The sequence below is a fragment of the Lampris incognitus genome, chromosome 15 (assembly GCF_029633865.1).
Source record: "Lampris incognitus isolate fLamInc1 chromosome 15, fLamInc1.hap2, whole genome shotgun sequence".
NCBI lineage: Eukaryota > Metazoa > Chordata > Actinopteri > Lampriformes > Lampridae > Lampris > Lampris incognitus.
Window position 1 is genome coordinate 21,827,550 of NC_079225.1, and position 17,949 is coordinate 21,845,498.

The following is a 17,949-nucleotide window of genomic DNA, read 5'->3' on the forward strand; positions in this document are numbered from 1 at the left end:
TTTTGTTTTTTCTCTGTTTTTGAAAGAGCACACAGACTGATGGGAGTAATCTAGGGACAAATGTCACAAAAAGAGGTTTGATAAAGTTGAACTGGCACTTGCCTTTGTTATTTGCACAACAGAACTTACTGAAAGAAAGGTGAATGTCCATGATCTTGATGTTATTTAAATAAAGTTAAACTTGGCCCATTTTGTCACCATTTTGTTGGGGCGGGGGGCATGAAAATTTTTCTTCATCCAAAGGGGGGCATGACAGAAAAAGTTTGAGAACCACTGCCCTACTGTAATATTGATTCCCTGTCCAACAGAATCACCACATCACGTTTCAAATGGATAAAATGAAGACTTGAGGAAAATCATGAATTTCAGCTTTAAAAAAGAGCAAACCATGTTCTGCTTTGTTTTTCAAGATAGCACATATACTTACTAAGCTAATTGTGTGAATCAAGACATTTATACTTGGGGACCTTGTAGTTTTGGGTTCTCTCATGTTCCAAATAATGCACAGAAAATGGAGTGTGTATTAACCCATGTCTGGGGCATCTCTCAGGAACAAGTGTAGTGTGTACAGTTGAGGTTAAATGTAACTATTTCTGTGTACGATTTACTACCTCACAGCAGAACTGCTGAACTTCATGTAGCACTTTGTTGAGGTCTTTATTGAGCTGCTCCAGCTCTAGTACTGTGGTGGCATAGCGCTTCTGGAAATCCAAGCTTATAGGCAGGGAATACGACTTCTATAAAAAAAGAAACAAATAAAAAAAAATACGCACATGCATTAGCCATCATTCCACATGTACTTAGCTGTAGCACTGAACACGTTTGGAGCAGAACTAAACATTTCTCTATTGAAAATGACATGTACCTGTTTCTCAGCCTCCGTGTTCATATCTTTCAAGTGCTTGATATGCTCCTTCTTTATCATGAGTATCTTTGATAGCCTCGTCTATGGGGGGGGGGGGGGGAGGTTAGTGGTAACACAAAGACATAATTGAAAGACTGTCAGGCTGAAAGATAACATTAGACAAAGTAATTACCACTTGGACCAGGAATTTGACGGGAAACCCTCCCAGTGTGTCCCCTTCAGCACCAGGTAATTTACTCTTCCATGGAGACTGGGTGATGTGAGGGTCATTGTCCTGTGGGGAAATACAAGACGATGGCGTCAAAGGTAACCAATACCCCTTTTCCACCGAAATTAGTGCTTATAGGTCTTTTTTTTTTAAACGTGGGAAAACCTGCTAAAAATAGGTGATTGACACCTTTCCCCACTGCCTGTAGACGAGTATGCCTTTGTTTTGTTTTTTTTCAGGTGTGTCATGTTCGATGTCACAAACATGGCGGAAAAGGGGTGAAAATTAGCTTGTCTGCCCCAGTGTCACGTTTCTGGTGTGACTGGGAAAAAAACAGTAGAAAGAATCATGGAGGCCAGTGAAAATGTTACAGTGGTTACTTGTTTTTTTTTTATATCTGTTACTTATTCAGTCTCTCTCTCAAACACTGCCGATTAATTTGGAACGATGTTCGAGCGCTACTTGGATGGAGTCATAGCATAGCATCGCACCGTAAAAGGGGCGAAAATTAGCATGTCTCCCCGAGTGTCATGTTTTCATCACTGCAGATCGGAGCTGGAGCCGATAAATACCCATGACTACTGCAGAGTCATTTGTCCTGGGAATAAATGCCGATTGTAACCTTTCCCACTAAAGACAAAAGCCAGATATTAGTGGGTGTTAGTGGGTTTTTGTCCAGTGGGAAAAAGGCTAAAGAGAAAGTTGCCAACTTGATGTTTTCTAATGAACTGAGCATTTAATACATAGCCTGACATTATCTGACAGCTACCCAAAGTACACAAACTGTTTATTTACTTTTGTATCAGTTATAAATGCTGTCAAAGAATGTAATATATATAGAACACTTAATACTGGTGCTTTGGGCAGGTTAAAACAAATGCAAAGAATCATTTGCAAGAACTGTTCGACAGGTCACAGGGGTAGTCAACATTTGTACTCAGTACCATGAGAAGAGGAGTGGTAGCGGACGGGTAAACCGCTCTGGGCGGAGTCATTAAGTTTTGCAGGTAGCGTGCAGGCCGGTGCTTCTGAGCAAAGGCTGAGATTGGCATGGTTTCATTGGGCTCGTTGCTCTGGAAGGAAAAATACACAAAAAGCATGATCATTAGATTTTTAATTTTTTTTGAAACATCCAGAAATGCCTTTGGATAAAACGAACATGAAGATTTATTACAATGTTTCAAAACTAGCAAGCATGGTAACTATCAATTAGCAAATTACTAGTTGCAAATTTTTTAAATAGCTAAAGCGGTTCAAAGAAAGTTTAAATCAGTTCATCTGAACACAATGTTTATTGAGACAGAAATGTTTCATCACTCATCTAAGTGACCTCTTTAGTCTCCACTGACTGCAGGTATCCCCACCCTTATAAACAATACAGTGGCATAATGACCGAAAACAACGATCAGTTTCATTCGCCTAGGGTGGCACAGTGGCCCAGTGGTTAGTACTGTTGCTTCATAGCAAGAAGGTCCTGGGTTCGAACCCCAGGCCATCCCAGGTCCTTTCTGTGTGGAGTTTGCATGTTCTCCCCGTGTTTGCGTGGGTTTCCTCCAGGTGCTCCGTTTTCCTCCCACCATCAAAAAAACATGCATGTTAGGGTCAGTTTTGCCAACTCTCGTGAGACAAATAAGCAACTGCAGCTTCAAAAACAAGCCCAAAATCGCTATAGGCTGTCATGGCCTTAACAGCATATATTAAACTGAAACAATTTAGAGTTCGAAAAACAAAAATAGAATTTATTTTACCAACTCATCCAACAGCAACAAAGTATGCCTACATAGGGAAGGCAGGCATTAATTAAACTCAATTCAAATTCTGACATGCCTATTTGTTTGGCAAATCAGAACATTTAAACAACATTCACATTCAGAATACATACAGAGCACGAATCTCTGCTTTACAGTACCTACATAAATCAATCAATCAATGAAGTTGCATTTTTTATAGCGCTTACTTTCATCACCGACCACATGACATATCCAGTTTTTTAAGTTCTTTGTCCTTCTCCCAGCACTTGTTATATTTTTTCTCATACGTGGACCACTTTGTTGGCATTATGGAAATGTGATCTGTGACTCTCAACTGCCTCAGTCATTGACCATCGCAAGGTAAGCGTTGGGTGACCCCCCCCCCCTTAGTGAGGGGGGAAGGTCATTGGGGTTTGTGGGAGGGTCCGTTGCGCTGCACTGACTGTATGCGTCCACGTCGAACGTTCACAGAGCCAACCGGGTAGCCTCGATGCGAAGGTTCGCACGCAGAAGCCATGCTGAAAACAGATGGTGTCAATCAATGCAGCTGGCGAAAATACACGCTGAATGTAAAAACAAAGTCGCTTATTATTTTTACAAGCAACCATAGTTTTAAAAATAAACCAAAAAAAAAAACCCGCAACCCGCGACTCATGATTTTTTCAAGCGACATAAAAAAAAGAAAGAAAAAAGACGCAGCCCAAAGTCGCGTATTATAAGCAGACTTGGCAACTATGGTTAGGGTTAATACTCCTGTCTGTGCTCAGAAGAGATCGTACAGAAGTACCAACGACGTTCGCGACGTGTAAGACGTAACGTGACGTCACTAGACCACCGCCATGACTGTTCGGCTGGAGCTAAAATCAAAATATTGCGAATCTTGCGTGTTTTCAAACTGTTTTCACGGATTGTCGGTCATAATGAGTTGCGGAAATGTTGTTGTCGTTCGTAAAGGGGCTAATTACTGCCATGGCACCCACTGCAGTAGTAACAGCAAAGACACCATCGAGCCGAGGACAGGTAGAATCGTCCGATTCCAACGGTTTCCCGATCCTGTGGAAAAAACGTGAACTGTGCGTATCTTATCGTTAATTAAATTTTATTTTCGTGCTCGCGATCTATTGCTAAGAGAATGGGTTTGGGCGCGCGGGGGAGGGGGGATCATGAAAGGACACGGCGACCTTTAATGACGTCGTTGCGTCATTTTTTTGAAAACAAAACATGGCGCCAAGTGTAAAGTTTTAATTAGCGCTCGTGAATTTCAGGTGTCAGAAGTGGATACAGAATGCGCGAAGGGCGGACCTCAACCTTGGAAACGTGAAATCGAAACAGGTTAGTCTATTTTATTTCTCTACACTACCTATTCATGTTATTATGATCTTTTATAATTTTGAACGAGGAAGTTTTACAAATGGTTTTACAAATGATATCAAGTTGAATCATGTCTGGGAATTTGACTTAAACTTGTTTCTAATGACTAAATTCTCTCGTGATTCTCTCACATCTCTGCTCGCTTCACTTCGAGTCCGCCGCGTACAACTGTCCAGCTGACATCTCAACGTCCAACCTCCTCCCATCAGCGGCTCCGACAATACTCAATGTTCCCAATCCTCCGCCCCCCTCTTGTGCCAACACGACGCCCCCCCTAAAGACCGACCAGACCCACCTGCTAAGAAACGCAAAAGTGAAGCTTCGGAAGACGGCGGTCATTTGCCAGTGCTCCCTTCAAATGATGATTCTTCTCCATCACTTTCCGAAAATCCTCAAAACGCATCCTCTTCCGTGGCTCTTCTTTGCTCCAACGACCAGTGCACTGAGTTGCAGACGAAATTTGCTCAAGCTCAGAAAAAGCTGGCTGAGGCACGCAGAGAGTGTTACCGGTGGAAGAGGAAAGCTCTTGGACTTGAGGACCGGTTTCGCAAGTACCAACAAAATGAGATTGATTTGCGGCAGCAGACTGAAGCTCTCTTGAAGACAGATGAAACCGCCGTTGCGAATAAGATGCTTGCTGCACCAGCTGCACTATTCCGCATTCTTTGCAAGTGCAAAAAGATCAATAACTGGAGAAATGAAAAAGACGCTCTGGAGCTAGCTCTATCAGTTTTCTTTTGTAGTTCATCTGCGTACACAATGCTGCGATTATCAGGTTTCCTCTTGCCACACACAAACACGCTGCGTCGAACATTCAGCTCAGTTTTGTCTTCAACCGGCTTCTGCAACTCTTCTTGAAATGCTTCACATCAGAGCTCAAAGTCTCGATCTCCATGAAAAGTTAGTCACATTGTCTCTTGACGGAATGACTCAAACTGAGCTTGCAGTATAGAAAGCCTGACACACTCATTGGTTTTGAGGATTGTGGTGAGTATCAGAATGCTGAAAGTTCTCGAGTCGCTGACTAGGGCGTGTTGTTCATGATCTGAGGATTGACACTAAGATGGAAATAGATAATCGGATACGTCCTTTGCCATCACCACCTGAATGCTGGTCCCCTGGGAAGGATCATCGAAGACGCCATCAGCTTCATCTGTCTAGCAGGCCTAGTAATAAAAGTAATCGTCATGGACCAAGAGTCTACTCAGTGGAAGTGGATGAAAAAAGAGGGAGTCACTGAGGAGAAGCATTTTATCATCAACTACGACAACAAAATCTACCTAATGCCCAACCCTCCTCATCTCAAAGAATCTGCGCAACAACTGGATGACAAAAACAGCCACCTACACTCTGAAAGGCCAGTCAGGCACAGCTAGATGGGAGCACATGCTGGCGCTCTATCGCATAGATACTGCTCATCCTCTGCGCGTTTGTCCAAAGCTCACTGATGACCACTTCAAACTGCCATGTGACAAGAAAATGAAGGTTATTCTTGCTTGCCAAATGTTTACTAATTCTGTAGCAGCTGGCATTCGATTCTACATTGCGAATGGACTGCTGCCCCGCGAGGCTGAACAGACTGCCGCATTTGCTCAAGAAGTCAACAACATGTGGGACTTTGTTGACAGCCATGATCTAAATGCTCCTGTTGGCAAGAAACCTGTGACAGCCAGGTCTCTTAAATATGACATGCTTTTGTTTGATCGCTATCACACGTTCATCAGCAGTTGGATATTTACAAACCGTAAGATGGCGGTTGTTACTTTACCAAGCCACAAGGGATAGTTGCAGGCTCTCAAAGCAATGCAGGGTCTCTCTCACCAGCTCATCACAGAGTAGCAGCTGAGTCACGTGGCACTGTGGGAGTGTAACCAAGATCATGTTGAAAATATGCATTCGCATATTTGGGGTTACAACGGCTTCAATGACCATCCAATGGCCCCTGCATATGTAACTGCCATCGATGTCTTGCATCACAATTCTCAACGTCCGACTTGCTTGATGCTGACATAAACAAGAGTGCCAATTGTATGCCAGATGGCGAGTCTTCTTCAGGCTTGGCCATCTCGTTGCCATCAACAAGCCTGACTCCCACAGCTCAACCTGTCTCTCGATCAGCCGATGGTTTTGAAGTCGATTTTGAAGTCGATGATGTCGGTTCTGAGAATGATGCTGAAACCATCCTCGCAACTGAGGAGCGTCACATCGTTCAATACATATGTGGGTTTACCGTCAGGAAAATTCGCAAGAATAAATCCATTTGCTCTGGTTGTAGCCTCCTTCCGTCTACTGACAATGCATCATCATCAGACACTGATTGCCTGCAAGCAGTACAAAGAAGGGTGTCTAAGGGTGTCAAACTCAACCAACCTAAGAAGGGCACTGAGCTAAACAAGGACAAGAAATTGGACATGTAACGCGGGTTGGTAAAATATTTCTCTTCTTTTTACTTTATTTTTTGACTGACGATTTCCTCAAATAAATGTTAGTTTCATATCTGACAACGTGAACAACCTAGCCACTGAGGATGCACAAGCCAGTGCATTCTTAGTGCCGGTCCCAAGCTTGGATAAATGGGGAGGGTTGCATCAGGAAGGGCATCCGACGTAAAATCTTTGCCAAATCAAATATGCGGATCATAAATAAGATTTCCATACTGGATCGGTCGAGGCCTCGACCGATCTGGTACTGTTAATGTTACAGGGTGCCAGTGGAAACTATGCTAGTGTTGGGCAAAGGAGAAGGAAAGGAGCAAGACATGTCCAGAGGCAGCGAGAGAGGAGGAAGGTTAGGAGTGTGGAGGTGAGAGTCGGAACTTCGAATGTTGGCACTATGACTGGTAAAGGGAGTGAGCTGGCTGATATGATGGGAAGAAGAAAGGTAGGTATACTACAGGTGGATGGGGAGTAGGGCCAGGAGTATCGGAGGTGGGTTCAAACTCTTCTACCATGGTGCGAATGGGAGGAGAAATTGGGTAGGGGCAAGGCTCAGCATTTTCAGTTTTTACCGATTTTTACTGAAAAATACCTAGATTTTTTTTTTAAAAGGAGCAGATCGGTTTAAACTGATTTTCACCCGGATTTTATGTTTCAGCACCTCCAAGTCTGAGGCCATGGCGCTCTACCAGAAAATGGTGGATTGCTCCCTCCGGTTTGGGGATGAGTTGTTGCCTCAAGTGAAGGAGTTCAAGTATCTCGGGGTCTTGTTAACGAGTGAGGGTAGGATGGAGCACGAGATTGACAGGCGGATTGGTGCAGCATCAGCAGTAATGCAGACGTTATACCGGACTGTTGTGGCGAAGAAGGAGCTGAGCCGGGAGGCAAAGCTCTGAATTTACCAGTCAATCTTTGTTCCAATCCTCACCTATGGTCATGAGCTTTGGGTAGTGAACGAAAGGGTGAGATCGCGGATACAAGTGGCTGAAATCAGTTTCCTCTGTAGGATGTCTGGGCTCAGCCTTAGAGATAGGGTGAGGAGCTCGGACATCCGGAGAAAGCTTGGAGTAGAGCCGCTGCTCCTTTGCATCGAAAGGAGCCAGTTGAGATGGTTTGGGCATCTGATTAGGATGCCTCCTGGGCGCCTTCCTTTGGAGGTTTACCGGGCATGGCCAACTGGGAGGAGACCCCGGGGTAGACCCAGAACACGCTGGAGGCACTACATGTCGTGGCCTGGGAACGCCTTGGGATCCCCCAGGAGGAGCTGGAGGGTGTTGCTGAGGAGAGGGACATCTGGAGTGCCCTACTTAGCTTGCTGCCATCGCTATCCGACCCCAGAAAAGCAGCTGAAGATGAGATGAGATGAGATTTTATGTTGCCACAAATCCAAAAGTTGTTCCTGTTTGTGTGAGGTTATGTGACAGTGTCCTCTTGTGGCAAAATTTGGTATGCTGGATGGCTTTGAAAAATAAAAACTGAAAACGCTGAGCGTTGGGTAGGGGTAATTCTGAAAGAAGAGCATGTCAAGAGTGTGCTGGAGGTGAAGAGAGTGTCAGACAGAGTGATGAGTATGCAGCTGGAAATCGAAGGTGTATTGCTGAATGTTATCAGTGCATGTGCCCCGCAACTTGGGTGTGAGATGGAAGAGAAAGAAGAATTCTGGAGTGAGTTGGATGATGTGGTGGAGAGGGTACCCAAGGAGGAGAGAGTGGTGATTGGAGCGGACTTCAATGGACATGTTGGTGAAGGGAACAGAGGTGATGAGGAGGTGATGGGTAGGTATGGTGTCAAGGAGAGAAATGTGGAGGGACGACTGGTGGTGGATTTTGCGAAAAGGATGGAAATGGCTGTGGTGAATACATATTTCAAGAAGAGGGAGGAACACAGGGTGACGTACAAGAGTGGAGGAAAGTGCACACAGGTGGACTATGTCTTATGTAGAAGGCACGATCTAAAAGGGATTGGAGACTGCAAGGTGGTGACAGGGGATAATGTAGCTAGGCAGCATCAGATGGTGGTCTGTAGGATGACTTTGGAGACCAAGAAGAGGGCGCGAGTGAAGGCAGAGCCGAAGATCAAATGGTGGAAGTTGAAGAAGGAAGACTGTTGTGTGGAGTTCAGGCAGGAGTTAAGACAGGCACTGGGTGGTATTGAAGAGTTGCCGGATGGCTGGGCAATCACTGCAGAAATAGTGAGGGAGACAGCTAGGAAGGTACTTGGTGTGTCATCATGACAGAGGAAGGAAGACACGGAGAGTTGGTGGTGGAATGAGGAAGTACAGCAAATTATACAGAGGAAGAAGTTGGCAAAGAAGAAGTTCGATAGTCAGAGAGATGAAGAAAGTAGACAGGAGTACAAGGAGACGCAGCGTAAAGTGAAGAGAGGTGGCAAATGCAAAGGCGTATGGTGACTTGTATGACAGGTTAGACACTAAGGAAAGAGAAAAGGACTTGTACTGATTGGCTAGACAGAGGGACTGAGCTGTGAAGGATGTGCAGCAATTTAGGGCAATCAAGGATAGAGATGGAAATGTGCTGACAAGTGAGGAGAGTATGCTGAGAAGGTGGAAGGAGTACTTTGAAGGGCTGATGAATGAAGAGACAGAGAGAGCCGTTAGATGATGTAGGGATAGTGAATCAGGAAGTGCAGTGGATTAGCAAGGAGGAAGTGAGGGTAGCTATGAAGAGGACGAAGAGTGGAAAGGCAGTTGGTCCTGATGACATACCTGTGGAGATATGGAGATGTTTAGGAGAGATGGCAGTGAGGTTTTTAACTAGATTGTTTAACACAATCTTGGAAAGTGAGAGGATGCCTGAGGAGTGGAGAAGAAGCATACTGGTACCGATTTTCAAGAATAGGGGCAATGTGCAGAACTGTAGCAACTACAGAGGTATAAAGTTGATCAGCCACAGCATGAAGATATGGGAAAGAGTAATAGAAGCTAGGTTAAGAGTAGAGGTGACGATTAGCGAGCAGCAGTATGGTTTCATGCCACGAAAGAGCACCACAGATGCGATGTTTGCTTTGAGAATGTTGATCGAGAAGTATAGAGAAGGCCAGAAGGAGTTACATCGCATCTTTGTAGATTTCGAGAAAGCATACGACAGGGTGCCGAGAGAGGAGGTGCGGTATTGTATGAGGATGTCGGGAGTTGCAGAGAAGTATGTAGGAGTGGTGCAGGACATGTATGAGGGAAGTGTGACAATGGTGAGGTGTGCGGTTGGAATGACAGATGGGTTCAAGGTGGAGGTGGGATTACATCAAGGATCGGCTCTGAGCCCTTTCTTGATTGCAATGGTGATGGACAGGTTGACGGACAAGATCAGGCAGGAGTCTCCATGGACAATGATGTTCACGGATGACATTGTGATTTGTAGCGAGAGTAGGGTGCAGGTTGAGGAGAGCCTGGAGAGGTGGAGGTATGCACTGGAGAGAAGAGTAATCAAAGTCAGTAGGAGCAAGACGGAACACCTATGCGTGAATGAGAGGGAGGACAGTGGAATGGTCAGGATGTAAGGAGTGGAGGTGACGAAGGCATACGAGTTTAAATACTTTGAGTCAACTGTCCAAAGTAACGGAGTGCAGGAGAGAGGTGAAAAAGAGAGTGCAGTCGGGGTGGAGTGGGTGGAGAAGAGAGTCAGGAATGATTTGCGACAGAAGGGTACCAGCAAGAGTTAAAGGGAAGGTTTACAAGATGGTTGTGAGACCAGCTATGTTATATGGTTAATCGAGTTCGACATTAACCATATAACATATAACCAATAACATAACCTCATAACATAACATTAACCCATCAGGCACTGCGTTCAGATTGTCAGTTGTTATTAAATGTGTTCTAAGTGTTTTATGTGGTTTTATGCGTTTATGTGATTACTATTTGGTGTGGTGTAATTGTAGTTGTCATTCTGTTGTGTTGTGTAACTTTGGAACTGAAACCCTGATCAACCTTGTTGTTCGGGTATGTTACGGCCCTAGTGCCGTGTGTCTGTAGTTTTCCCTCTCCAGGTGATGCCCCACCTCCTGTGGAGCTGCTGATTGAGCCCAGGTGACCCAATTCCTCATCAGCTGGGTATATAACTTGGAGAGAGACACCCAACAGTGCCAGTGGGCCATTGTTGGCAGCAGTGTGTGGAGAGAGACGGCCAGTGGGCCATTGTTGCCAACCAGAGAGCAAGCTCTTGTGTCTAGACTCCTTGAGAAGGAGGGTGAAACTTATTAGTGTTCTTGGTTTGGTTTGATCTGAGTTTTGGTTAAAGCCTGGTTAGTTAAGAGCCAGCATCTTTAGTTGCCTGTTTATTCTGTAGTTTGACTAAAAGTTCATTTTGTTAATAAATCTGTTTTTACACCTGGTTCCGCCTCCCACCTTACTTATTCCCTTGGGATACTTTTATTTTCTTTGTTACTTCCCCTCATCCCCTGGACCTTTTAACGGGGAACGTAACAATTGGGGGCTGGTCCGGGATAATTTTCTTTAAATAAGACAGTAAGGAGGTGGATTCCTGTTGTGTGTTAATTGTTGCTGTGTTCAGCTTGTCTCCGGTGGCGGGCGCGGTGAATACTGCACTTCGGTTGGTGTCTCAGGCAGCTTCCCTGGTTAGAATAGGGGAGTGTCCAGCTGGCTGTAATCAGTCCTTCCATCAGACACTCTTTTGTTATTTTGCCTTTCTTGTTTTAGGAGTAATCCTGGGTGGGGACCGCTCCCTGGCGGGGGTAGGCTTTTCGGGGCTCAGGCCGCCGAAGTTCAGCCTTTAAAGCCGCCTCGAGCCCGGCACGCTCCGAGAAGACGGATAGGTGAAGTTTTAACCAGGTAGGAATGGGGGGAGTTTGTTTGTTAGGCTAACCCTACATTTATTTTCAGCTTGCTGTAATTTGCCACCGGTAGGTGTGACTTTTTGAAAGTGTGACGAGTGACTATAGCAGAGGCTAATTAATATTCAGCCTGTGTTTGTTTTCTTAGCTATGGCTACTTTTGATTCACACGTGTCTACTCCTGGTTCTAAGCTGGCTGCACAGTTAAAAGTCCGTCTTGCTCGTCTCCAGTTGGAAAAGGAGGAAAGGGAAAGAGGGAGAATTCCAGCTTCGCAGGGAGTTGGAATTGAAGAAATTGGAGGCAGAGACGGCTATTAAAATGCGACAGCTAGAGGTGCAGTATGAGCATAAAGTGTCCACGCAGCAGGCTGCGGTGTTGGCGGACGAATTCGCTCTCCCACATAAAAACATCTTTGTACCGCGTAATATTTCCTTCCCCTGCAGCGACGACTCACGAAATGCTAACTTGCCAGTTACTCAAGCTTCACGTGTTGGTACCCCTCCAAAACCTAAAGTGGAGAAACAGTGTTTTTTCTGCCATATGCCTGGACATTTGGTTGCCCATTTTGAGGCCTTAAAATGTAAGCGGCAGAACTGCAGTCGGCGGGCGGCTGTGTCCCAGGTGAGAGGGAATGGGGAGGGCCTAAACCAGCCCAGGAAGCAGGAGGTGAGAATTGCACACCTCGAGTCTACTGTCCCTGACCTCACACGCCATTGCCATGCAATGCGGGCTGAGGCGGAAGAGCTTCGTTTGGAGCTGGCGAGTCAAAGGAGGAAAGCTATGGAGCAGCTGAGGTTTGTCCGTGTAGAACTCGAAGAAGCCCAGAAGTCTCAGCGGGAGATGAAGCTGCTGCTTGATATGTACCGCTCAGCACCCAAGGAGCAGAGGGACAAAGTCCAGCTCATGGCGGCTGAGAAGACCGAGGCAGAGGAGCTGAGGCTGGGGGACCTGGAAGAGAGGGAGTGAAGAGAAGGCAAGAAGATGGTTGATGAAGAGGCCCTGAGGAAGATTCACTCTGTAAAGGAGCAGGTCGACATCCTCAACAAGAAGCTTTCAATAGCGAAACAGGAGGATGCCTTGCTCAGGGAGATGAATGTGACAGGCCAAGCATTTGAGGACATGCAGGAGCAAAACATCTGCCTGATGCAGCAGCTCAAGGAGAAGGATGAAGCCAACTTCCAAGGGAGTGAAGAGGATTACCCTCTTGAATGCCAACCTAGGGTTTGTATTTATGGGAGGGGGTGTTACGGCCCCAGTGCCGTGTGTTGTATATGTGATTACCCTCTCGTATACAAACCTAGGGTTTGTACTTATGGGAGGGGGTGTTACGGCCCTAGTGCCGTGTGTCTGTAGTTTTCCCTCTCTAGGTGATGCCCCGCCTCCTGTGGAGCTGCTGATTGAGCCCAGGTGACCCAATTCCTCATCAGCTGGGTATATAACTTGGAGAGAGACACCCAACAGTGCCAGTGGGCCATTGTTGGTAGCAGTGTGTGGAGAGAGACGGCCAGTGGGCCATTGTTGCCAACCAGAGAGCAAGCTCTTGTGTCTAGACTCCTTGTGAAGGAGGGTGAAACTTAGTGTTCTTGGTTTGGTTTGATCTGAGTTTTGGTTAAAGCCTGGTTAGTTAAGAGCCAGCATCTTTAGTTGCCTGTTTATACTGTAGTTTGACTAAAAGTTCATTTTGTTAATAAATCTGTTTTTACACCTGGTTCCGCCTCCCACCTTTCTTATTCCCCTGGGATACTTTTATTTTCTTTGTTACTTCCCCTCATCCCCTGGACCTTTTAACGGGGAACGTAACAGGGTAGATGACGCCCATGTATTGCGTCGCATTTCTCTTAAGCTCCTGTCTCTGCGTGAGTTCAGTAAAGGAGACTGAAAGGTTACTACCTTTGTCATAACTTCTATGTTCACCACAATATGTACCATGTTTATAAAAACTTGTTTTCAGTTTAAATAATTATTAATTTTTTTTCATCTGCCCATGTATTTTGACAATATTGGCTACAGTTAGAAAGTGTGTGTTATAGGTTTTCTACTGCTTTTTGTAATGTTTTTATTGCAGACATGACTGACGGGCACAATGCTGGGAGGGAGGGAGGCAGGGATGGAGGGCGCGAGAGAGAGCGTGTATGAGGCAGAGGCATGGAGGGGGGAGGGTGCAAAAAAGACACTGAACTAAGAGACAGAGACTATGTATGTATGTTTACAAATGAACTTGAGTTTTCAATTTAAATAGTTATATATGATGTCTTTTCGTTTGTTGATGTGTCACAGTGTTGTGTTAAATTACCTTTTTTGTGTTTTTACATTTGGGCCACCAAAAATGTACTTTGGCCACCAAATTTAGGGGCTTGGTGGCCCATGGGGCCAGTGCTTAAAAATATTAGCATCTATCTTTGCAGTGGCACTGATGAAAAGACAGGAGGCAGAGCTGGAGGTGGCAGAATTGAAGATGCTAAGATTTTCACTGGGAGTGACAAAGAATGACAGGATTAGAAACGATTATATTACAGGGACCGCTCAAATTGGATGGTTTGGAGACAAAGCAAGAGAGGCAAGATTGAGATGACTTGGACATGTGTGGAGGAGAGATGCTGGGTATACTGGGAGAAGGATGCTGAATATGGAGCTGCCAGGGAAGAGGAAAAGGGGAAGGCCAAAGAGGAGGTTTAAGGAAGTGGTGAGGGAAGACATGCACGTGGCTGGTGTGACAGAGGAAGATGCAGAAGACAGGAAGAAATGGAAACGGATGATCCGCTGTGGCGACCCCTAATGGGAGCAGCCCAAAGTAGTAGTAGATTTGACAACGTGAAAGAAAACTAGAAGAATCTGATCAATTTTATTTGATTACAAATATTGCTACTTGAAAAACTATTATCTCATTACTTTGTTTCAGTAGTTCGAGGTGGTGCAAGACATAGTGACTCGAGTATTGGATCACGGCATTCAGCAGAGTTTTCGGGATGTCGGATATGTGGAATATCGAACAAGTGCCTTATATCATTGACACCTGTGTGTTGTACAAAAGCACACAATTTTCCATCAATTTGAGTGTGATCTCTTATTTTTCACTGAAATAATTGTAAATAAAGGGGCTATGTGGCAATGACACATGACTGACGGAGAATTTTGCGTCTTTTTATTGCATCACAGTACAAAATATTCTCTCGATTTGAGTGATATTTCTACAGTTTGCCTATAATATTTGTAAACAAAGGGGCTAAGAAGAAATGGTAAGATCGCCCCTATGCTGATGTTTCGGGACAAACGGTGCCTATTTCGCCACTAATAATGCGTGATATTTAATACTGTAGCGAATACGGGGGGCAGTCTGGGAGACCGTCGCCACAGCCGGGACACGAACCCGTGTTTCGCATTCCGCAAACGACAACGTTAACCAGTCGACTAAAGGGTCCGACCCGTTAGTCAAGGACCAACGTGTCTACTTATCCATGCACGTTACACTATCCCCCTCCTTCGGCATATCATCTCCCTCACGCCTCTGGGCGCACGGCCTTCCAATGACCTCACGGTCTCACCATCCCACTTCTGATACCAATGTAGCGAATTTGGGGGGCAGGCTGGGAGACTGTCGCCACAGCCGGGACGCGAACCCGTCTCCCACTCCGCAAGCGACAACGTTAACCAGTCGACGAAAGGGTCCGACCCGGTAGTCAAGGACCAACGTGTCTACTTATCCATGCACGTTACAATACTCTTTATTGTCAATTAGGCCGGATTAACTCTCTAAAGCTTTGCATTTGTGATAAATAAACACAGATTTGAATCAACTGATTGAAACGAGACAATCTTCGTCGTGGCGCCATTGAATTACTGACAGCATGCGATCACCGGCCGCTCCAGGTAAACAATGGCGGTGCGTCTTTACGACGCGCTTGCGTCTTTACGTCTTTTGCGACGTAGAACAGCTCATTGGTACTTCTGTGGGCTCGCTATTCTGTGTGTCTGTGCCCCTGACCAAGGCAATGGAAAGAAGAACTGGAGTTGGTCCCCGGGTACTACAGCTGCCCCCTGCTCCTATATAATAGGATGGGTTAAATGTAGAGAACACATTCATTCTAAGAATACAATTTACTGCAATAATACAATTTCAAATCAAGTTACTTTCATATGCAAATTGCCGTGAGCATTAACTAGTTTCAAACTGCTCACGGCAATTTGCATATGAAATTAATCATTGTTTTCGGTCATTATGCCACTGTATCGTTCATAAGGGTGGGGATACCTGCAGTCAGTTGAGACTGAAGAGGTCACTTAGATGAGTGATGAAACGTTTCTTTCTCAATAAATATGAATTGATTCAACTTTCTTTGATTTTCTTACCTGGATTATTGAGCATGCATAAAGACAACTAAAGCAGTTGGTTCCGCTGAATCAGCAACCAGTTACTAATATATGATTATAATTTGTAAAGAGACGATTTCCAAAACATGCTAATCAAAAACACAAATGGCCAATAAACGTTACCAACAAGTCTTTTCTCGGGTTGGCTAAAGGGAAATTTGATTTTATTTATCAACCAATGCTGCTGAATGAGATTGTGGCATCTGCATTATTTGAAAGGGTTCAACAGAGAGCTATAAAATATCAATCTCGGAATAATGTTTGTTTTCCAAATCAAACAATACAGAAAACAAAGACAGTGAAATAAAAAAATTCATTTTAGAGGAACTCAGATAGCAATCACAGACGGACTTCAAGAGTCACACATAAATTCAAATTGTCACTCCTCTAGTGGCAGTGGTTTCAGCACAAGCCTTGCTTTAATCTTTACTGAGCTTTAATTGAACCAGTCATTCGCCACACTTTCCCCTCCTTGTAAATTTACTGATATTGCCCAAGTTGAAATAGATTTTTCAATTTTATTTTTACCATTGCCCTTTTTTGTTGTCCAGGAATTAAACATTCTATTCTATGAACTAGTTTTGTTCATGAAGTTAATCTTCCCAGCATGATTTCTGTACCATTTTGATCAGCCACCCTTACCAATACTTCATAGTCAGGCACAGTGTGTGTGCCTAGACCGTTGCGGTCAAAGGTGACGCGGTAGGTGGCAGCAGTGGTGTCAACTGCATCGATCTGCCCAGTAAACAGGCCATCATGGACGCCTCGAAGTCGAGCTGAAAAGAACATAGTCTCATTAGAGGCAACCAGATCAAGCACATCAAAAAGGACAATTATTAGTGCTGCACAATTTGGTGAAAAAGTCATACTGCGATTATCGTGGACAATATCGCGATTTGCGTTTTCAATATGATAAACAAATCTGTCGTGTTGCCGCGACATGTAGTGACTTTCATTTTGCATGTTTTACACAGTACCTCTTTCTGCTCAATATCACTGAGCTTGAATCCAAAATATCGCCATGTAATAGAGGTCACGTTTTTTGTTTTTTTGCCACAAGTTCATCAGTGTTAACCTGCTCATTGTCATCGGTATCGATTTTTTTCCTTCTTTCTGGTCTGCACACAGCACACCGGATAGTCATGTGACCGTAGACTGCACACGCTTCACTGCCTAAACAGAGACTGATTGGTCATCGCTTAATTATGGGTATAGATATGCAGACTGCACACAAACAGATGTTCACACACACACATTTTATTATTTAATTAAATTGCAGACTTTTGCGGTTATATAATTGCACAGGCTGATATCGCGGTTGCGATTAGATTAATCATGCAGCACTAACAATTATCCTTGGCTTCTAGGAAGTTAAGGTAAAAAAAATCCTTTTTCTGAGAAATGAAATCAAGCTTATAATAAAAATTGGGATGCTTTGTATTTATTTGCAAACATTAAATTCAGCTGAAATTTCACCAGGCTGGGTTACGGTAACTTTAACTTTGGTGTGTGTTTGGTCTATTCCGTTGCCTACCAACACAGGGACCTCCAGTTTGAATCCCTGTGTTGCCTCCAGCTTGGTCGGACATCTCTGCAGACACAATTGGCCGTGTCTGCGGGAAGGGAGGCCAGATGTGGGTATGTGTCCTGGTCACTGCACGAGCGCCTCCTCTGGTCAGTCGGAGTGCCTGTTCAGGGGGGAGGGGGAACTGGGGGGAATAGTGTGATCCTCCCACGTGCTATGTCCCCCTGGCGAAATTCCTCACTGTCAGGTGAAAAGAAGTGGCTGGAGACTCCACATGTATCGGAGAAGACATGTGGTAGGCTGCAGCCCTCCCTGGATCGGCAGAGGGGGTGGAGCAGTGACCGGGACGGCTTGGAAGAGTGGGGTAATTGGCCAGATACAACTGGGGAAAAAAAGGAAGCAAAATCCAAAAAAAAAAACAACAAAAAAACTTTGGTGTGTTCACCATCTTACCAGTTACTTTGGTTCCTATGATGAGGGGGAGAGGGATCTCATCAGGAAGGTCTTTGCAATTAGACAAGTCGGACAGTTTCCTCTGTTGTAGCAAGCGCATCTTCTGCCTCTTCTGTCTTAGAGCTGTCCGCTCCTCAGAGAAGAACGCTGATGAACACCTGGG

At 44.9% G+C, this 17,949-nt stretch overlaps 1 protein-coding gene across 2 annotated transcripts in view; it reads right to left on the bottom strand.

The window, feature by feature from the left end:
* lin9 (lin-9 DREAM MuvB core complex component) overlaps nucleotides 1–17,949 on the bottom strand; it is a 39,854-nt gene that overhangs the window by 10,445 nt on the left and 11,460 nt on the right. Inside the window, exons 7-12 of one of the 2 annotated variants that reach the window (XM_056294707.1) lie at nucleotides 17,787–17,944; nucleotides 16,451–16,584; nucleotides 2,018–2,146; nucleotides 1,038–1,139; nucleotides 866–946; nucleotides 612–737 (exon numbers count right to left, since the gene is read on the bottom strand). In XM_056294707.1, coding sequence (XP_056150682.1) covers nucleotides 612–737; nucleotides 866–946; nucleotides 1,038–1,139; nucleotides 2,018–2,146; nucleotides 16,451–16,584; nucleotides 17,787–17,944 — 730 coding nt within the window. The remainder of the gene's footprint in view (nucleotides 1–611; nucleotides 738–865; nucleotides 947–1,037; nucleotides 1,140–2,017; nucleotides 2,147–16,450; nucleotides 16,585–17,786; nucleotides 17,945–17,949) is intronic. The other variant, XM_056294708.1, reaches the window with a different exon arrangement.